The 22587-nt window shown below is 38.9% G+C and overlaps 1 protein-coding gene across 1 annotated transcript; it reads right to left on the bottom strand.

Moving 5' to 3' along the window:
- Positions 1 to 7216: 7216 nt before the first annotated feature.
- On the bottom strand, positions 7217 to 22523 carry LOC145479471 (uncharacterized). The gene is made up of 14 exons (XM_081457844.1): positions 22399 to 22523; positions 20996 to 21235; positions 19016 to 20440; positions 17964 to 18218; positions 17378 to 17518; positions 16883 to 16978; positions 16277 to 16374; positions 15750 to 15808; positions 15449 to 15527; positions 13736 to 13841; positions 12999 to 13113; positions 10273 to 10427; positions 9509 to 9623; positions 7217 to 8578 (listed from the first exon to the last, which is right to left on the bottom strand). The coding sequence occupies exons 1-14, from the start codon at positions 22423 to 22425 to the stop codon at positions 8325 to 8327; spliced, it is 3165 nt and encodes a 1054-aa protein (XP_081313970.1). The 5' UTR covers positions 22426 to 22523; the 3' UTR covers positions 7217 to 8324.
- Between the last annotated feature and the right edge of the window lie 64 nt (positions 22524 to 22587).

The following is a 22587-nucleotide window of genomic DNA, read 5'->3' as shown; positions in this document are numbered from 1 at the left end:
GCTACTTTTTCGTGTCATGTGAGCGTTACAGTTAGCGTTACAGTTAATGAGAAAGCTTACGTACGAAAGCTTAAGGACATGACTTGCTTTAAAGGAGCTACGTCACGATTTGCGCGTCTTGAAAAAACTAGCCTAGTTTTTCAAGTTCGTCATTTGCAGTCCTCGTTAATCTTTGCCATCCTTAACAATCCTCATTCCGTTTTGATTTGTTCTTGCCTCTTAAGTGCTTTCTATACTAGAACACGATCATTTTAAGGTTTTATTCTACATAAGGGCAACTCTTTACGACCCTAAAAATGACTTTAAAAATCGTGACGTAACTCCTAAAATGTTGTCTATTCTCGGGTTGCGTTATCGTTCACACTATCGATGTTATTCCTATATTTTTTGTAAAACAGCTATATTTCCTTGAAATACAAATGGTCTGTTTCGTTTTATTCCAGTATGAAATATCGTATTCCAAACTCACATCTTGTAAAAGTATAGACTTGTCTCAGAAATGGAAATTGTTTGAAATCATCAGGTGTTTAATATTATTAGTGTTTTTAGTTTTTGTGTTTCGATTCATACGTTCGTCCTATTATTACCATGCTGATGCGTTTTATGACAGTTCACCTTTGATGCAAGCAAATATACGAAATATCATTTATCTGAACTGCGGAGAAAGATATGAAGACATGATTGATCATCGCAATCAAAACCCAACAGCCTGAAAAAAATTCATCTGTGACCAGCTCCCAGTTGGCTTGATATTATAAATGAATAAAGGAATATCACACCTGAATTAAATAAAACGTTCTACTCACAGTAGTCACTCTAGTGTAATTTGCTCAACAAAATTTTGAATTTTGAATCTTGAATTTTGAATTTTTTTTCCTTGATCCGATCCGTGATCCGATCCGTGATCCGGTCCGATCCGATCCAGATTTTGTCGACGCCGCCAGACTTTTGCCTGCCGATTATACTCCCTTTTGTTACATCAATCATCAATGCTTCTGGTTCATCTTCAACATTCCCAGGGATCTGGAAAACAGCCGAAATCACACCTATTCCCAAACAAGGCAATCACGAACTTCCTAACAATAATAGACCAATTTCGCTACTACCTGTGTTGTCAAAGGTCTGTGAAAGAGTCGCTTATAATCAGTTTGTCACCTATTTGACAACAAAGAAGAGGCTGACGACAAAACAAAATGGAAGCAAAAAATGGCACTCTACTGAAACATCATTACTTCGCACGACTGATGCATTTCTTAAAGGAATAGATAAAAAGAAATTAACTGCCTGTGTTCTCCTAGATATGAGCAAAGCGTTTGATAGTATCGACCACCAAATACTGTTACGAAAACTACAAGACGTTGGCGCCTCAACTAGTGTGCTACAATGGTTTAACAGCTATCTCACAAATAGATATCAAGTTGTACGAATTCACTCCACTGTTTCCAATCCAATACCAATTGAATATGGAGTACCTCAGGGTAGCATCCTGGGCCCCTTATTATTTAGTATATACGGTAATGATCTACCGGAAGCTCCACGGAATTGCTCTACTGAATGCTATGTAGATGATACAAAATTGTTTGTTTCTTTTCATTCACAAGACACCCAACGGATTGTTGAAGAGATGAACGAAGACCTCCTCGGTGTGCGCAACTGGTGTTTCAGAAATCGGCTATTACTAAATCCAGACAAGACGAAATTAATTGTTTTCGGGAGCCGACAGATGACTTCGAAGCTCCATGATTTTCGTTTGTCTTTGTTGGGAAAAGACATCTCCCCAGTACAATCAGCCAAAGATCTCGGCGTGATTTTGGATTCGAACTTGACATTTGATGATCATATTAAGACCACAGTATCGGAATGTATCGCACGCCTCGCGCATATTAGCCGTGTCAAACATTGTCTTGACAGAACGTCGTTGTTAACCGTGATAAATGCATTGGTTTTCAGTGAGTTGTACTACTGCTCGAACGTCTGGGCAAATACCACAGAGAAAAATATAAGGAAATTACAGGCTGTGCAGAACTACGCATGTCGAATCGTTAGTGGCGCGAGAAAGTACCATCATGTAACTCCCCACTTAAAAAGTTTGTCTTGGTTACCCGTTAAGGACCAACTATACTACCGCCAAGCTACCATGGCTTTTAAATGCATTTCCGGACACGCCCCCAAATATCTGACGTCACAATTCATTACCCGCGAGCAAGTTACCAAGCGTACAACTAGGAGTGGCCAAATCTTGATATACCTTTTTTTAAAACAGCTTCAGGACAAAGAACATTTTATTACAGAACTATTGGACTTTGGAACAATTTAGACCCCTTTTAAAAATCAAGCTGTTCAGTTCAAGTTTTTAAACGTATCTTAAAGAATAAGCTTTTAGACAACTTTGTAAATACTCCCTAAACTTCATTTATTTTTAGTATTTTTCGCGACTACAAAGTTTAGATTATGTTGTAAATGTTTCTTTTTTTTCAATTTGATTAATTTTGATTGTGTAGTTATTAGTAACTTAGTAATTTAAGTAATTGTTCCTGAAAAGCCCCATTGGGGAGGTAACAATAAAGTATGTATGTATGTATGTATGTATGTATGTATGTATGTATGTATGTATGTATGTATGTAAGAGAATGCAGTCCGACACTCGTCCGACAGCACATGCAAGAAGTGATTACGATCCACTTTTCTGCTATAACTGTTGGTAAGTCTCTGGTCTAATACTGTAGCGTGTGTGACTTTCGGTTTAAAGACCTCAGTTCCATCGATTGTAATCTGCCCACCGGTTGCCAACAATTTGTCGACTTTGAATCCAGCTGTCACTTGGAACCAAGTGACAACCGCAAATACGTCTGCGTTCGCAGGCTAGTGGGGCACCATTTTCTATGGAAGGTAAATGAAAGCTTCTCACTCAAAATAGTAAATGAAAGGGTGATGATTAGGACTTTGTTGGGTACCCTTCACCCTAAGGGGATGGGAGGAATAATGTCATGCTGGACGATCACGAAGCGAAGAACCAGAATTTACCGGATTGTCTTTTTTTTTTTAACGAAGGAAAATCACTTTGGGAATATCCTGGGAAACAAGATATATCTTACCCTGGCACCAGACGTTTTCTCTTACCTTTTTCTTAGTCTTCCCTTCTGCTGCAGAAAACCTCTGGAACCTCTGTAGCCTGCAGAACGGGCGAATTAGAGGGGCAGAGAGCGCTTCGCGGCACGGTTTGGTGTATTGTGTCATGTGACATGGTTATCAGTAAACCTCATCATTGACGTTTACAGTCTTACTTAAGTTAGCGGTTGAATTTGTTTTTGCAGTTGAATTCCTCAGGAGCAACTACCATGGCGGGAAACGTCCAACCCTAGATGCAACATACTCTTAGGCATCAGCGGATGGTCAGAACACCAGAGTAAGGAGACCGTCAGTGGACTGGTAATAACGGTCGTCACCGAGCAGTGTTGCGGGGTGACGTCGATGCAGTTTGCAGGAATCACAAACGTGAGTGACGTGAATGCAAAAGGGGAAACGCCACTTCACTTAGCAGCTTGGAACACATCAGACGCAGGCGTCAATCTCGTTGAAATGTAGTTGTTAAAAGGACCGAGGATATATCAACTGTCAAAATAAATAGGGACAGACACCTCTTCATTATGCCGCTATCGCAAATCGTTTTGAAAACTTACTAAGGTTAACAGCGGTGCCAAATGTTGATGTGAACATCACAGATCTAAATGCATACAATGCTCTGCATTGTTTGATCTGCTCAGATGAGCATCCAAGTTTGGATTTCTTTGGAGACACAGACGTCGAGGAAGAAGTTTCTTCCGATTTGAAACAAGCCGGATTCACGCCCTTGTAAAAGCTGGAACGAAGATCAACTCCCAGACTAAATGTGAACACACCATCCTACATCTGGCTTTCACTAGAGATAACAGTTCTCCGTTGTCAAAATATATTCTTCCAAATTTTCCAGAAATTGATTTGAAAGCGAAAAACCAATGGGTGAGAAGTTCTTACATGTCTACGCTGGATCGGACATTTTTGAAGAAATTTCTGATTTGTTGGATGAAGTTGCAGAGGCGAACTTGCCTATCGTGAGAGAACTGATAAAAATGTTCTGGGTAGAACGCCTTGGACTAACATGATAGATGATGCCGGCAAATGTTTCGGAAGAATTCATCAAGAAGATATTGTCATACGGAGTCTCCGTAAACACAGTCGACAATATCGGGAATACAACACTTCATAGGATAGGCTTGTCAACTAGTATCTTTTATTCCGGAACAATTGATTTGCTTATGGCAGATGGTGTCAACATCACTGCTGAAAATGTCTACAGAGAATCTCCTGGATTTTGTTTGTTTCTTAGTGAAGTTTTTGAGATGGATTTCAACACAAGGGAGAAATGGGTCACAGTCCGTTAGTTTCTGTAATGAAACATAGGCCCTTCCAGATCTCCTCAGAAAACTTCTTGTGGAAGGCAAAGGAGATCGATGTCAATGCAAGAGATGTTCATCTCCACTCCTCTTCATTTGTCGCAATTATCCGGAGCAAGTAGAATAGTTGCAGAGTTTTAGAGCTGACCAAAACGCCCTGGATGAATTAGGAAATAAGCCCCTGGATACTACTATACGACATCGCACTTTGCAGTGCCATAAGATTCTAGATGTGGGTGACGAGAATGCTGCAGAGACCCCCAAGAATGAAAAATTTGCGCAAATCCTTGTAAACATGCCAACGTCGATTCCTTCTTCCAGTATTAAGTCTGCACAAAATGTACAGACAGTACTTGGGTTGCAAGAGAACTTAGATGGATTTATTGATCATTTAATGACGACGTTCTACCTTAGACGGCCAGAAGCTGCGGAGTTGGCAGAAGCGGTTGTGTCAGCAGTCAATTCCCTCGTCGAGTCCCTGTGTGTTAAAATTGCTACGTATGATTCTTGACAAACTGAACGACAAGACTACAATTTCGTGGACAAGATGGAGGTGCTTAGGGGAAAACCGGTGTTCAACTTCAGTGTATATTGGATGGGATCGATATTCAAACAATTCAGTGAAGATCAGCATAGATCTAGTACCGGCGGTCTACAAAAGAGGATTGTTGCCCCCAATATCAATGTCAAAGAAATCTCTCTCATGAATGAAAGCATGTTTACTGCAGGATGTTTCCTGATGCTTCAGACAAGAACACAGGACTTTATGGGGATGAAAGCACCTTTGTGAAAAGACGAATGTTGCCTATCTCGGTTACGCCTGCCGAGATAACTCTAATGAAATCCTTACCAGAAACATTTCGTCACGCCTATGCCCTGGCGAAGATAGTTAAAACTAAAGAGGTGTGTTCAAAAATTGAGATTGACAATCTACCAACGAGACTTTATTCGAGACAGAAGAAATCCAAGAACGAACACCTCTCCCAGTCAAACCATCTGGATTGATAAAAAGCTACATGTTGAAGAACTGCACATTTTATAAATACGGCATGGTTCAGAGTGCGATTCAGATCTGACGATTTCTGAAGTCGCTGCAAAGGTGTGCAAGCGTCTTTGCAATTTGCCGACGAACATTTGTCTGAAGCCATATTTTCTGCCTTTTTCGGACGTCTTTTAAGCTGAAAAAGAAGGGCCGAAGTCTTCTTATGAAGAGTTCGTGCTACAACTCAGCGGTGAGTTGAGTTTAAAGCTTATTCTCGGAATACTTAATCATCAATTTCCTGAAATTTTGCTTAGCAGCCAAATCTGAAGGACTGCCTTTATGTTAATTGTGACGCTCGTAAAAGCTTGAAGTAGGATAAGTCTTCTAAATAAACGCTGTCGAGTGTATAACTGAAAGTGAAACATCAACACGGATCTCTGGTTTTTCGTTTTCCTCAAGTATTGTTACGTACAGTATATATATTCTTTAAAACCATGCCATCTAGGAAGGATTATCAGTAACACAATGATTGTGTTATTCCTTGGGCATGTTATGGAGGTACCACTGTAATTTGAAAAACACCTAGTGTTAGAAGAACACCTAGGGAAGTGAGCTATTGATAATCATATGTTTAACGTATTATGTTAAACGGTAAGTCCGTGCCAATCGTAGGGATCGTTAGAGGGCCGGGAGATGGCTCATCGAGCGGAGGCCTAAGGCGTAATCCCACTTTCGTTGAGCAACAAGGATAATTACCACCCTCTCTAAATGGGTTGCTTGTCTATCACAATGTACAGTCAACTCTCTCTAAGACGGACACCATCGGGACCGGCCTCAGCTGTCCGCCTTAGAGAGGTGTTCGGCTTGTAGAGAGTCGACGTAACATGACCCCAGCAATTTTAAGATAATAATGCTGAACCTGTGCATAGTGAATACGCGTCTGTTTAAAGTTTGTTTAAAGTTATTTACTTAAACGAAACCTACAAACTGGAACAAAAACGTATTTATAAAATTGAATCTCTTGTCGTATTACAATCAATAGTTAACGGGTTAACTGGAGTCCAAACAGTGTACAGTACATTCTGCAAACGGGAACATAACCATCTTATGACTCAGGGCTGTCTTTTGAGGCACCAAGTCTAAAAAGATGTCATTTTTTCTAAAAAAAAATTGGTAAAAGCAAGTTGAGGTAACAGCTTTTCTTCCGTAAATCGTAATTTGCGGTCACATTCAGCACCTCACAAGTGTCCGTTGACGATTTCAGTGTCCGTCTTATGGAGGTGTCCGTCTCATAGAGAGTTTGGTTGTAGTAAAATGACTGAGAAACGGCCGGGACCAGCACCAGGTGTCCGTTAAGAGAGTCGACTGTACTCCTTGCCATCCTTTAAAGTTCTCCGAACAGTTGAATTTGTACTCATATATACACTCCTAGGTGGGTTGGGGCTCTACGAGAGAAACGTTTCTGCTCAAAACTACATCATGACCCAGGTCAAGAATTTCATCAAGTTTACCTAGCTTGATTTGGACACACTGACTTGTCCACTAACAGTTCACACAGAGGGACAACCATGATTTTGAGGGGTTAAGTCCCCCACCCCCTTCAATTCAAACTAGTCTGAAGTCGTATGACGTCGCAGGGATACAAATTTGGCACAGCATGGACTAGTCACAGGGACTTGTCTAATCGTGGGCCAACCTTTACGCTGCCTTACCGTTGTGACCACCCTTACCAGGCAAGAATAGCGGGTGCATCCAACAGGTTTGCCGGACACGAAGCAATTGACCTCTAGTACAGAAAGTTCATAAAAAAGTTTCTGTTACATAAAGGTGTTTAATGAGATCTTTGATTGACTTCTATGTACATCAACATAATAGTAATTAATTAATTAATTTAAATTCCTTGATAGCTTGACGATCAAGTTTTGTACATTACACAAGAATATAGGAAATCCAGGTTTTTTTTTAATGAACCATAATACATTAAAAGCACAACTGAGTATGCCTAATGAATCGTGCTTTGCAAAGACACACTTTGTAGCGATATTTTCCAAACGTACATGATTAATTATGTATCAATTGCAACTTAACCATAATACCATAGCAGCATCGTAAACGGAAACAAATTATCGCAAAAGAATCTTTCTAATAAGCCTTCCACTGTGTACAGAATAGAAAGATTTAGCAATGAGAACATGAAGTCCAGCCGAAAAGCGTGTACATAACGTTGACAAATTAAATGCTTCGATTGCATCGTGAAACCTACAAAGCGCGGTTGGGACTTTTAAGTGAGGACCAAGAAATTAGAAGCCAGAATTTTTCAGACTGATATGTACCAATTAGGCACGAAGAGGATCATGTCATTATTTAGACTATTCCAAATGCTTGATGTGGAATAACTCGCGAATACAGCTGCCTCTCATCACTGACTCCTTGCCGGTTTGCCAGAGATCCGTGTGGTGGCAATGGCTGCTTGCTGCTCAGTAAGGAGTGTCTGCTCATTAAAACCATTGCACAAATAACTCAGTGAGGAATTGTTAATATTTTATGTAAGTAATTAACTAATATTTATTTACAAACCATTCACTATAATAAAGCTAGAATCTCTGTTATGACTCAGTAAGTCTGTTACTGTCAAGTATGTATTTCATTGGTATGCAAGTTTTCATTTAATTCTTCTTAAAATGATAACTTTATACAAGTAGTGTGTAATAATTATAGATTGGATTTGTTTAACTGGTGCCTTGTGAATAATTAAGCTTCTATTAATGACTATCCTCTCTATTTAAATTAAATGTTCTCACCCTCACTTAGCCTCAGCACGTTTTCATTCCTTTTTAATATTACTAATTACTTCATCAGCCTAATGTTGATACCAGATTAATCAGAATATCGCAGTCATTTATAGTTAACTAAAACTCTTGAATCTCCAAGTCATTTTCTATGATGACAGCATCTGTTTCATTGTGTCTGTCATCACTATTCTCCTTGTCGTCATCAATGCCATCATGATCATGATCATCGTCATCGTCATCGTCATCGCTGCTTTCAGTGGCCTCTGCATGTTGATTCTCTGCGACAGCATCTTCCTCCGTGATAGGTTGTGGAGGGTTGCTCATCTCCTCTCCACCAGCAATAAGCTCCTTGTCTGTTTCAGTTGTTGATACTGGAGCATGGGAATAGAGTGAAACACTATTATGCTTGCAATTACTGGTTCAGATTACATTCATCAGATATGAGAGGTGTACGAAAAAGAACTGATTACAAAGAAAAATGACACATCAATCACCTGATTTGTTCATAGTTTATGACGCTATTTTTACCATTAGAACTTTTGTGATTATGTTATTAGCAAGAAAACTGAGAACATCGCGATGTTCTAAGGTTCGTTCTTCAAGAGTCTTCAAACCTACAGTGACACTGTTGTACTCTTCATTGAAAATGAGTTACTCTCACACGTTGAAAGTATAGTAGGTAAGTTACAACTAAATTCTAAGAAGGTGGCACATGACAGTAAAAACTGATAAACCAGTGGCCCTCAATCTAAATTATAAATGTAAATAATAAGATAAATACAGCAAATCAAAAATACTAGAAAACAAGAAAAAGTATGTTTATTAAAATTTTAGAAAAAACATACAGTCGAACGTCCCGTAAGCGACTACCCAAAATGTCAAGCCCAGATGGTCGCTTACAAGAGGTTCCAAACATAGTGATGAGATTTAGAAACGTTTGGTATTTCGGTAAACTAGGTGGTCACTTACGAGAGGTGGTCGCAACCGGAGGTTCGACTGTATATAAAGATAACTAGCGGAAATCACATGCATGTAATGCCTTTATGATGAATGCTTGTAATAACAACCAGTCATACACTAACACAGCAGAAAACAAGCATGGTTTAAAATTCCCAAACGCCAGGCTGAACAGCTAGCTATTGATCTTACATGCCGTGATAACTGAATTGAACTTAGAATTCTGTAGATCAAAACCAGGTGTAGCGCCTGAATATACTCCAAACTATACCCACATGGGCACACCACCTACAACATTGTCACCACGGCATTTTGTCTCATTACGGTGTGCAAAGCCAACATACCTATAGATTTATTTTCCTTTTGCTGTAACTCTAGTTTCTCCCTAATTTTCGTCCATTTTTCATTGTAGGCCTGTCTTGTTTTCTGTGTCAACTCAATGAGTGTTTTGAAATGTTCCTATATCAAAAACAAACACATCAACAACATTATGTCGGCGGCAAAGACACAGACAAAAAGCAAAACAGTTTTATTCAAAAAATACTGCATCATTATGTACTTGTTGTAATCTCGCGCATACACGTAGCACTCCCGTCTCATAGCACTTGCCACTGAATTGTTCGGGGCGATATTACTGGGCCTTTCAATAACATGCGGACTCTATAATTCAAAGATCAACCGACAAATGCGTTTTTCGCCACCCTCAATCAAATGTTCGGCGACTCCTCCCAGCTTCCGACTACTGCCGAACATTGTTTCGTTGTCTGAACTGTGTTCAATGATTTGATTACAGCGCGCTCGGCAGTAGTCGGAAGCTGGGAGGAGCTGCCGAGCATTTGATTGACGGTGGCGAAAAACACATTTGTCGGTTGAGCTTTGAATTTTAGAGCTCACATGTTATTTTTTTTTTCATTTATTTTATTTTTTTGACATTTAATTTTTTTTAAACAGTACAATAAAATACATTACTTACAATACTACATACTTACACTAATATGTACATGCTATTAAAAGGCGCAGTCAAGACTGAGAGGTGAGAGGAGGGCCCACAAAAGCAATCTTGATACAAACCACCTCGTTTGGCTGCCCTTCATTCTACACTACTCACTTGTGCTCCATCGTAGTTGAAAATCCCAACTATGCTGACTGGAACCTTCTTTAACAGCACTTTGCCCAGCAGCTGACGCTTTAGTGCAAACACCACTGGAATCTGATTTTCTTGGCATGAAGTTATTATACTACCAAGGGCGTCATCCAAACCTCCTGTTGAACACATTTACACATTATTTCCACCCTGACAGTCAACATGTCTGCGGTTGTTATAAAATAAAATTAATTGATATAACATCAAATACGTTATTGTCACATGGGATTTAACTGTATCAGTAGGGTGGACCCCTTGTCTTTATACCATACTTTATACCATGCCATAGGAAATACAGCCAATCAGAATACAGGAAAGCCGTTGTATACTCGACGGTATGACAGCCAACATTTCCATTGTGCTCTGCTTTGACTGTGTTGGCCACTGTATTTTTTATGGCATGGTATAAAATAGTAATGCAAAGCTTTCTCGTAGAATACATTGGAACATCCCACTTGTCACTCTTACATTCTTGGTTTATACACTCGCCTAAAGACTGTGTATGCTGAGAAAATACTACTGACTTGTGGGATGTTCCATGGTATATCACACGAAAGCCTTGCACAACTAGTATGCATTCTCCATACTCAGTATTAGTTTTGCACTATACTGTATGTATACTGGCTAACTTTGTGTTTCGATGGTAAATGAACTCTCCCAACTGCAGTAATTGCACCAGCACTTAAATGACCTTAATTTAAGGTGGAACACAAAAATTACTATTGTTATTACACATTTTATTAAAGTGCCACTGAAACGAAATTTTCGTACTCTCTTTTTTTATCCCAATCTATAGTTTCAAACGTGCTGAAAGTAATGGTGAACTTTATTTCTGCCATATCCCAACAGAAAGTGCTTTTTTTAGATGTTGAAATCGACTTTTTGGAGCAAAACTGTGTCCGGGCTCTGGAACCGAGTTTAAGGACCTTGTGACGTCACTGGTTGTATTCACGCAAGAAGCGCTATAGATTCTCTCTTGTTTTCACTTGAGTTATTCAAGTTTATTCTTCATATTGTCGATACCTACTAGTTTTCTACCTTGTAATTTCTGTCCAGCCTTGACAGGAAATACACATCATAAACGTTGGAGGGCGCCAGAGAGTGTAGATTCACCAGAGTAAATGCTACAGATTATAACAGCTCAGTATACTTTTCGAACATCTTGAGTACTCGATTGGAGATTTCGAAGACGAGTGTGGCAACTTTTATATCACGTCCTGAAGCCTAAACACGATATTTCGTCGTCTGTTTTCAGCCTGGTTCTGAAATTTGGATTCTCACGTTGATCTAAGGTCTATTAACAAGGTTCGAATATATCCTCGGCAACTTTACTGCATTAAAAGCCGTAAGCGCATCAGCCATCCGCACAATCACGAAGTTATTAACGGTCCACAAGCTTTGAGTCGAGTACTTCTTTGCACACTGAGGGCATCTTTTTATGATACTAATAAGTGAGAGTTCTTGTGGTAGACAAAATGTATCTTTGAAAATTGTGATCCGCAGCAGGGTTTGCTTTATCGCCGCATACGTATCAGTGTAAACAAAGCGGGAATTTCGCTTCTGTTTTACACGTATCTCCCAATTGCAATATTCCACGGCCGATGGATTACTTTGAGTTCTTTAGCACATACTTATGTCTATGATCTTCATTTAATAATATCCAAGTTCAAAACAATTCGTTAAAACGTCACTAGTTTACACTCCTTTCGAAGGTTCATTAAACAGAATTTGAACTAATTTGCATATATGACCTTTCGCCGCCGACATTGTCACGCTTTCTCTCGTTTCCTGAAAACATACCTGTAGGGTCATGGCAGCTTAGTTTACCTTTATAGTTTAAATTCGCTCCCTCATATAAAAGAAGAGGGTTTCTTAAATTGTTGCTGTTGTGATAACTTGCAGGATGTAGCAGATACAACTGGACTAAAGGTCACTGTGGCACAATCTCGTCCGCCGTGAAACTCACAAAGCGTCCGGTTTCCTCGAAGCGAAGCAACTCGAAAACTCAAAGCGTTGTTGCTGCGATTCGTGCAGCAGCAGTCCGGATAATATTTTCAAAAGCCGCTTTCTCTTGTTTTCATGTCTTTTTTACTTTATGAGTGTAGATATTGTTTAATTGAGTGCTGGCATTTCACCAAGAGTCCCGATCATTTTGCGATCTAAGAACTCCCACTCGTTTGCTTGCTTACATAAAATATCCTGCAAATATCCAATTAAATAGACTGGAAAGCCCCAGGATCGACTCTCGACCTCTTCATGTTTAAGGCTACTGTGATTATCTGCTTTACAGCTCCGAGATGTCCTTAAGATGTTTTTTGGGGGGCTTCGAACAGTAATCTCTTCTCCCATAATCACTCTAAATTTTCAGCGCAGCATGAGAGTAATACAACCAGTGACGTCACTAGGCTGTTTTGGCCGCGCCAAAATGGCCGCCAATTTTGGGCTTAACCAGCCAACTTCGAACGGCTGAAAAAGCAGTTTTCGCTTACCGCATGCGAAAAAAAAGTTTGCAGTGTTTCCAAGTAAGGTTGAAACTTTATTACTAAGCAAAAATCTCACATACAAAAATTTCGTTTCAGTGGCACTTTAAACAAGCAACCTCAGTACATATAAACCTTTCAGTGCTGACTTGCCAGGGTACCTTTGTTCATTTATCCAGCTATAGATTGATTTAGATAATATTGGCTTACCTGCAGATTTGATACGCTCAACATTTGACGATATGATGACACATTTCAACTTCCTTAACTTCAGATGTTTGCTAACCTCTCTTAGACCCAGGACAAACCTTCTCTTAGCTTTTGCCTGTTGGAATAAATTGGAATTATTAACTGCCCATGAATAACATTTCACAATAATTCAGAGATCATCACCTGTATGTATGCAATTTGATCAAATTATCTTTTCACATTTATACATTCAGCTGTATGAATAAAGACATTCTAAGGAAGGGCTTTGTGAGATGTACATGTAGGTGTACATGGGGAATTGGATGTTCCTATTTCCTTGAAACACAAACTCAGGGTTAAAACAAATACTGAAACAGTCAGTGGCAATTGACTAGTTAGTAAGAAGTCTATAACCAAGAAGTATGTTACCAACATTCGTTGATTAGCGCCTCAGGCATGCATGTATTTACTTATGGTAGCTCAGGGGAGGGGGCTTATTGGAGAGGGGGTGCTTATTCTCTTTTGTCCATAATTCGCGGGGGTAATGGCCTTGAGGAGGTGCTTATTAGGGGCACCTATAAGGTTCAACTCCATAGCTGTACTTTTGCATCCATGTAGTCAGCTGGTTTGTCTCCTACCAACCAGGAGGCTAACAACTTTTTGTTCTCTTGAATATTTACACGACTTGTCTACTCACAGTATCCTCCAGTAGCAAAGTGCTAAGCACTGATTGTCAATTTATTGTCTGCTTTATTCACCTTAACTGGATCCTTGTGAAACTGTCTGTCCTGAAAGCGTACGAGTTCTCTCAGAAGCTCTGTAGCAACTGCATCTACCTCCTTATCGGGAACTTGGAAACAGTACCTGGAAATTCAATAATATTAAACGTAAAGTGTTTCGGCAAATGACTTGGAAGTCAATGTGCATTTCTAGAATGTCATGTATCGGCAAAATTATTTTCTGGGAGGCAGATGATCAAGTGACTTTGCAAACTGGACAGAACAATATTTGGGGAAAGTTTACCTATTTCCTGTGAAAATTGACCATGCAAATGAACTTGTATTTTTGTAATAATAAAAGTGTTACACACAAGTATTATTTATGTTTTAGCTTAAAGCCCTAACAGGGCTTCCTCTAAGCCAATGCCACTGAAGCATACTGACTACTTAATAACCGAGAGTGAGGTCGTTACGGGAAAATCTCAAACTGATGCCTTGCCGTATTGACCGAGCGATAGCGAGGTCAATACGGTAGGCCGAGGTTTGAGATTTTCCCGTAACGACCGAACGGTCGGGGTTATTAAGTTGTTTATTATATGGCTTATGAATTAAAGAAAAGAAAAAAAAAAATTTCGAGCGGAAATTGTCAATTTACATCCGGCGATGCGCGCGTTTACCGATTCATTCATCGTCTCAAACTACACAGTCAGTGAACTTCACCACTGTATTACGCATTCCGTCAAAAACACACATTTCTTTACGGGAAAAGTGATTGTCACAGCCTCAAAAAGGTATTTTGGTATAGTGGTGCCACAACTTGATAGGGGAGTTTTTTCCGACTTTTGTGGCGAAACGTCAACGCATATAAAAAAGACAGAAAGTGCTTCAAAATAGTCCAAACCAACGGTCTTTTGGTGAAAGAAAATACTGATGCTTACTATGTTTCAGAATGCACTGCTCAGAATAACTCGATCTTCGCATTGGCTTTCGACAACATATCCTCGCTTTCTTCATTCTGGGGTTTATGGATGAACTTTTCAAGCCTTGTGAACTTCTAAAACTTCTTGCAGTTATCAGAAAGACGGCAACCGACAAAAAAACCGCCCGATTGTTTACATCTGATGATCCTGGAAGCTGATTTACACTTGTTTGTGTTAAAGCGAGGGAATCTATTTGGTGAGAACTGTGACGGAGTTCAATATTTCGCTAATTGTTGTGACTAAGATGATAACTTATAAGTTTCTTCGCGGTGTTCTGCTCAGTACGCATGACAGATCTGCCGATGGTGTTTTTCACTCAGCGATTTTAGCTTTACTTAAGACTCGTCAAACTTTGATGGTTTTTCACTAGTGCCCGCCAAGTTTACCGACTGGTGGGTCAAAAACGACTTCTATATAAATTTTATTAAGGAAAAATCTCTTAACCGTTAACTACTCGGAATTAAATTTACTTTCTCTTACTGTTTTTAATCGGCTTTCATCGTTTCAATGCGCGTGAATTTTCAGAGCCGTGCTCTTCCTAATTTGCATAATCCGTAATCGGCCCGTGGGCATTACGGCTACATAATGACCGCTCAGATCTCGCTCTTAGCCAATCAGAGCGCGCGTTATACCGGCCACAAGCCAAAGCCATATGATAAATGTATATAATTTTAATTTTTTATCTGCAAACACATAATGCACGTGTAAACATTTCTTTACAAAAAAACACACAATAATATTTAGTTTATACTAATAATTATTATAATCTTACTCTCTAAATTTGCGGCTGTGCATCTCAGCTGCTATTTCTTGATCTGTTGGAGAAGATGGTTCCGAACACGCCGTGTCATCTAGAACGACCAGCAACAAAACAACAACAAAAGCAGCTTATGTGATATCCATTTCCATCCATTTCACACAATAATAATTATTATTTAATAGGTGGTATCAATTCTGATTTGTTATAAGGGTTTTCTTGAACAAATGGCCACACCACAGACTAACGTTCATAACTAACACACAATATACCTGTACACTGTATATATTTGCTTTTTGTTGTTAAAATACACTACCTTCTGATGGACTTTGCACTTCCTGATGTACAGTATTCTCATCTCCAGGCTCACATGTTCTAAAGAAGAAACAAAATTCTAACCTTACAACACTGTGTTTGATTACTTGGTTCCTCATAACATACACGTAAAATACATGAACTCAGTTAAATGACCTCGTTCTCCATGAGTAATCATAGCTCAGTGGATTGAGCGCCTGTCTGGTGTTCAAGAGGTCATGGGTTCGATTCCTGTTGGGGACTCGGATTTTTCTTTGTCCCACACTCGTGTCATGTTGATCAGGTCACTTTTCACAACATATATCTAATTTTTTATTTATCAAATTTCATGCAACCTCCAATTTGGGCAGAGCTCATGTTCTCTCTTACAGCGTGACATGCCCTAAAAGATCTTGACTTATCATATGTTCCATGAACCCTGAAATATCATTTGAATGTCCCTTAAAATAGCACATCTAGAAGGCATTCCAGTAAAAACCAAAACCAACAACAAAAACAAATCTTTGGGTGTCCAAGCCCATTACCCACCTGTTTTCTTCATCTTGACAAATTTCATCATCTCTGTCAGTTTCTACTGTTTCACCTTCTCTAGCCTTCTTTTTCTCTTCTCTCTCCTTCAGAATGATCTACACAACCAAATTGAAAAGCATGCAAACAAACATTTTAGAAATTGCTGATGCAGTAATAAAATCTTCGGGAGTCAGGCATTACAGTGAACATGTATGTAATCTGGCAATGTAAACTTGTCACTGACATGATAGCAGAGAGGTACTCTTGACCTTCACCATAAAAATTGACCAAGAAACCAAGTACATATAAATGTTTTGATGGATAAATGAAAATCAAAGATTTTAACTGGACAACTTTAGTTTTTTGCAGGCAGCAAAAAACTGCTACTGCCTGTGTAAAGAGCTCGTCAAAAGCATGCAACATTTCAACACAACATATTGCAATGTTATTGCACACAATGTGCTCCAGACATTAGGCCACCCTGTTAAAATAAGTTGGATGATGCAACAGGATTGGACGAGCTGAGCTGTGTGCAACAATGTTGATTGAAATAATTGCATTGATATGTTGTGTGTGTTTGGCTAGACTTAATGTGTAATTAATCATGGATTATTTTCTAGAGACCTTTTTCAGAGCACTTGGTTTCTTCTTTGCTGGAGTTTCCCTCTCTTTGCCACGTTTTACAACAGGAGCAGTGGAATCCAGAACATTATGAGGAACCTAAAGACAACAACAGCATCAATAATTTCAGTTAAATATCACATTATCATCACACCAAAGCTTTCTGGCAACAAAACAATTTTGCAAGTTGTTTCAGACGAGAATGACAATAAGCAGTGTACAGCCATGGACATTATTTACAGGTATTGTATTTACAGGTATTGTATTTACAGGTATTGTATTTACAGGTATTGTATTATGACTTACAGTTGCTACTACTAAGCAAGCCAGCATATGTACATTGGTAGCAGACATCGTACTTCCATTTTCTTTGCTTGTGACAGTATCAAAGAGCACAACCTCCAAAAATACACACTAAGCCCCTTCATTTGTACATTTAGCTTACACTGTGGAAGGGGATTAGCAGTAAATATAAATAATATTTATCTATCAATCTACCTTGTCGTCTTTCTTGAGCAACTGTACATTCTTCACGCTAGGTTTAACTTCAGAGGTTGAAGCAGCTGACAGTTGATTTGGCAGTACACCAGAGGCTATCACATGCTTTTTACTACTTTGTTTCTTGCCAGTACCACTAGTCTAGAGTAATACAAATCACAATTGTGTTATTGTTCAGTTTTGCAATTGATTGTAATAAAAAAGAAATACAAAACAGTGAAGAAACATTTATCAATTCTCTGCTCCATCATTATTGTGTTTTTAATGTTCACTATGCAAAAATTGTTTTTTTCTTGCCAGAAGTGCAAGTAATTCTGAGCTTATACAAGCATCATATGCAATTATACATTTAAAGACCACAGATGCTCGAGTCTGAGCATTTAGTAAACTGTGTATCCATGGCATATTGTATCATGGTATTCTGAATCACGATAAATGCATGTATCAATACAAGTCTCAGGCAGGCTTGGAGATTGTTTTCACCCTTCTCTCATCTAGCACAAATTACAGGCAGGCATAAGTAAACCCCTGGAAATTAAGTCCTCTTTTATCAGAGAATAATAAGAAACACAAAATACACTCTTACTGAAATGGTCTGAAGCACGACACCAAGGTCAAACTGAATAGGCTTTTCAGTTCTTTTTGGTGAGGCATTTTCTTGAGCCTTATCTCCAGCCTCTTTAGTTTTCTTCTTCTTTTTCTTTTTCTTCTTCTTTTGCTTGTTTCCTTCTGCCTCAGCTTCATTGTCTGCATCATCTGCTGTGGCTTGAGGTGGCACCTTTAACAGGCCCCCTTGTTTTGTAGGATGCTCACTTTCCCATGCAGGACTGGCAGTAACCGGCTAGTATAATTATGTAAGTGCAATAAATTAATTTTAATCTAAAATAGTTTATTATAGATAACAAAAATATGCTTTCAAAAAATATATACCTCACTGGGGTTTTTGGTTAGACCATAAATCTGTGCTAGAACATGTTGGCCATTCAGTTTATACTGATACCTAAACAATCTCAGTTGTTTAATTAAAAAACTATACACGTAGCTACAACATTATCACACTGTGTCAAGTGAGGGTACTCACCAGGTTCTCATGTTGTTTTTGTCACCTGTTGAAGGTTGTTTGCTTAAAGGAGCTACATCACGGTTTGTGCATATTGAAAAGTTTAGCCTCAATTTTTCAAATTTGATCTTTGTAATCCGTGTTAATCTTCTCCATCCTTAGCCATCCTTGTCCCTTTATGGTTTATCATTATCTCTTTGGTGTTTTTCTATCTTATTAAACTGTTATTTTCAGGTTTCCCACCATTTAAAGGTAATTTTGTATGTGGCCAAAATAACTCAAAATACCGTGACTGAGCCCCTTCAAAAAAAAGACTTACAAAAAGGGGGTCACAGGCACCCCAGGACCCCCCCCCCCCCCCCCACCACCCTAGCTACACCCCTGCTACCTACACAAAAGGAACCAAGAGTCAGGGATTGTTACCATCGCCCAAAGGAGGGAAGGATAGCTAATAAACATGTATTGTCAAGTGTTAACAAAATTATTTCTTATGAAAATCACCACTTAAGGGGAGTAAAGAAATAAAATGCACCTACGCATGTAGTGGCATTTATAGATCCTGCAGGTCTGAGACTCACCTTAGGTTGAGGTGTTGACCGTAACACAGCACTGTAAGACATAGGAGCAGATGGCTTTGGAGAGCTGGTCATTTCATTGTGATCTGTTGTTCTATTGTCCACAGCTGACTGTCTTTTGATTTTTACACTATCACACAAGTCAGGAAACTCCCCTTCTAATGTCTTATTTTTTGAGGGAGCAACAGACAAACTGTTTGTGGAGTCAGATGTTCTTTGAGTGCCATTTTGTAAGTCATTACCTATACTCGAGCTAGACATTGTGGTACATGCCTCATTCACTGGTGAAGCTGAGACAAATTCAGATAAATTCTGCTGCTTCTTTGAAGACTTCCCTTCTTTATCCACATTGATATGACTGGATGATTTATCATGTTTAGCACGTTTATCAAATTTCTTTGACTCTGCATCTTCTTCCCCTTGATAAGTCCTCTTCTTTACAGACTCAGTGTTACAATTCTTGACATTTGATTTCATATTTTTTTCCATTCTGCTTAAAACAGTAGGGTCTACAGCTTTTGCATCATCCCTTTTAAGCCTCCAGTTGTCATCATCATCACATGCCAATTTCTTTAAAATATTATTCCTTCCCATTTGCTTTCCTTCCCTACCAATCTGTTCAACATTTCTGGTACATGATTTCGAAGCTTCATCATTTTTTATTCTGTTATATCCTCTTTCTTCCCCAGTTCTTTTCCCACCTTTTATCTCCTTTGTTTTCCCATGACTAACATTACTTGTCAATGTACTTTCTCCAGCCTGGAATTCAGAATTTTGTGTATGTTTCTCCTTTTTCACCCTGGAACTGTCTGGAGAAAAATCCTTGACCCAAGACTTTTCAGTGTTCAAATTGCTGCTCGCTATGTTACTGTTCTTTGATGCCAAGCTCTTTACTTTGTCACTGTAACTCACAGTAAAGTTAGGAGCAGTAGGTTGCTTTTTGTGGCATTGTTGATCTGTATTACTAGAACTTTCAACAGCAGTGACATCAACATTTGTTTTGCTGTCAGCAGTGTTTTCAGAAGAGCTGTTCAGAGAGGAAAGCAAAGTTGTAGACTTTTTTTCACTGCTTGAACACAGTTTCTTTTCTTCCAAGCTTGGATTCCCATGCTTTGTATCAGAAGAATCATCTTTCACTGGGACTACAGTTGATTCTCTTTGGACTTCAGACAAATCTTCTGAGTTTAATTCCTCTTGGTCCTGTTGCAGAGTTGAATCATTAAGTCCTTTTTTCTTCCTTCTTCGCCTTTTCCTTTTCACAGTAACAGTGCTGTCAGTATCAGCAAGGTTTTCACCTCCATTGTTTTCTGCAGTGTTTTGTCCTTCCTTATTTTGTTCTTTTTTCTTTGTTGCAACAGTCTTTCCAGCTTTAGTAGTACTTTTCCTAGATTGTAAAAAGCTTGTCTGGTATGCTTGGAAAGGTACATTCTAGAGACAAAAAGATGTTATGAAATTAACACAACTTTTGTACATCACAAGGAATGCTGCAGAGGGACTCTAGGATAGTTTTTTTCCTGAGGTTTTAAAGTATTCCCTGTTAGCATAGCTACACGTACTTGACAAAAGGCACATGTAGGCAGAGTTTTCCGTTTCAAATATAATTTGCACATTGCTTGTTCTCTAATTAGTATTTACTCCAAATATAGCACCAGTACACATTGGGTTTGGCTCTGAAATAACCTGTGAACTTGCCCACAAGCAGTCATTCTTTTCCGATCAAGCGAAAAGTGAAACAAAAAACAAAAAATGCATGAGGAAGGAAAATACAACTGGAAAACGGTATTTCAGAGTTATCAGTTGTTCATGAGAATTATGGTATTTGACTTTTTTTCAAGGTCTTTTAATACTGAGGAATATCACTATGACCCTAATAAGACAAAGGAACCTGTTTTTAGAAAAAAAACTAAAAGAAAAGCTTGGCCACCATGCCTGTCACACTCTACCATGGAGGTATATGCTTTCATACAAGTCCTGATGACTTACTTGTTGCCATTCAATATTTCCCTGCTTGATATAAGATTGATGGTACGGATACTGGAAATGGTGTCCAGGCTTGTAAGGCGGTGCATAAGATGTAAAAGAGACCGAAGGCTTAAACTCAGGTACTAGGGGTGAAAGGTTAGAGTTGATAACAAGGCTGCTGGAGAACGTTGGTCCAGTGTACACTTCTCCAGGAACAAATGCAGGAACTGTAGCTGAGAGTTTGGAATGTGAGGTGAACTTCTGCAAAAGAAATGAATATAGAGACACAGTGAGGATGCAGTTACAGTAACTTCGCATACCCTAGGCAAGTGACAGACTACAACTAATGGGCTAAACAGGCTATTATATTAATACAAAAATAGCATGTTCCTGCTGAGACATAAAAACTCTGTTATCTTAACTTAATTTTTTTACTAAACTGCATTTCTGAAAACGACATAAGTTTTTTTAAACATTCACAGTTTTAAAACTGTATGGCACTTGAAGCTTTGGCAATAATATATTCTTCATTGGGTGACAGTAAATTTGTATGTTTACACTTGATGTTGTATTTGAACGCTTGATTTCCAAATGCACGAAGAACAAGAAGCCGATTTGCACCCACAATTTGTGTTCATTTGCTGTTTTACTGTATATATACATATACTTTTGGTTTGCAAAACTTTGAGTCTAAAAACTACTTCTCTGAGCTATTTTTTAGCTAAAATTCATTTACATGTAGGAGGGTAAGTTCTTATCTTCATCAACAAAAACTGCAGGAGGAAACTGCAATTGTATGAGTATATCAACTTCACAGATTGCGCACAGTGAGATACTTGCACACGATCAGTTTGGGCCAAATATAACGGTGAACTATACCGATCAACAGACAGTCACTTTACAGCGTACTCAGTTTTCTTTGCATTAGAGGCCAAGAAGGGTCTCATCTCATTTAGCAGAAGATACACGTAACTTTTAGCTGATTTATAGAGAAGTAGAATAATATTAGTGCTGAAGATGGTGTTGCTTGCAGGTAAAATGAAGCAAGCAAACAGGATTGAAAGTAATAAGACGTAGATCTGTTTATTTTTTGTATACTCGATTAACTATGCCACTAGTACAGCAAGTCACCTGCAGTTATACAATGATCTCTCCCTTAGAAGTCAACACAGAACGTGTATTATCTTAACCCTGGCTTGATAGGGAAGATGTTGGTCGATCACATGCTAAGAATACACAATTCTAGGACTATCGGCTGGCAGTTCCACATGCAGTAATAACAACTTATTGAAATCGAGATTCGCTCGTGGCTGACGACGATTTCGTCAAGTTGCTGAAATGGCATTTCGTTCGTACGTGCACATGTAAGCTCTGAAGCGACACCACCCACTATTTTCCGCAAATGACAGAACACTTTCTCATACCTCTGAGTCCTGCTTTGCATCATTCATTGGTACGCTCAATAATGAGTGTTTTTATCGAACACCACACAAAAGAACTTCGCATCACTTGCACTCACACGAAAACTCAGCTGAATATCATGGATGTAAAGGAAAGCTGCCCATATTTGGTTAACAATCCCAAATAAAGCCTGCTGAACCAGTCCTCTACGG

Source organism: Orbicella franksi, chromosome 2, assembly GCF_964199315.1.
Source record: "Orbicella franksi chromosome 2, jaOrbFran1.1, whole genome shotgun sequence".
Lineage (NCBI taxonomy): Eukaryota > Metazoa > Cnidaria > Anthozoa > Scleractinia > Merulinidae > Orbicella > Orbicella franksi.
Note: the sequence above shows the minus strand (reverse complement) of the source record. Positions and strands in the feature narration are given on the sequence as shown.

Coding starts and splice junctions, on each gene's coding strand:
- LOC145479471 (XM_081457844.1), bottom strand. CDS start 22,425: ATGAATGATGCAAAGCAGGACTCAGAG. Junction 18,219..19,015: donor GGTCAACACCTCAACCTAAG/GTGAGTCTCAGA, acceptor TAATTATACTAG/CCGGTTACTGCCAGTCCTGC. Junction 16,375..16,882: donor AACCAAGTGCTCTGAAAAAG/GTCTCTAGAAAA, acceptor TTGGTTGTGTAG/ATCATTCTGAAGGAGAGAGA.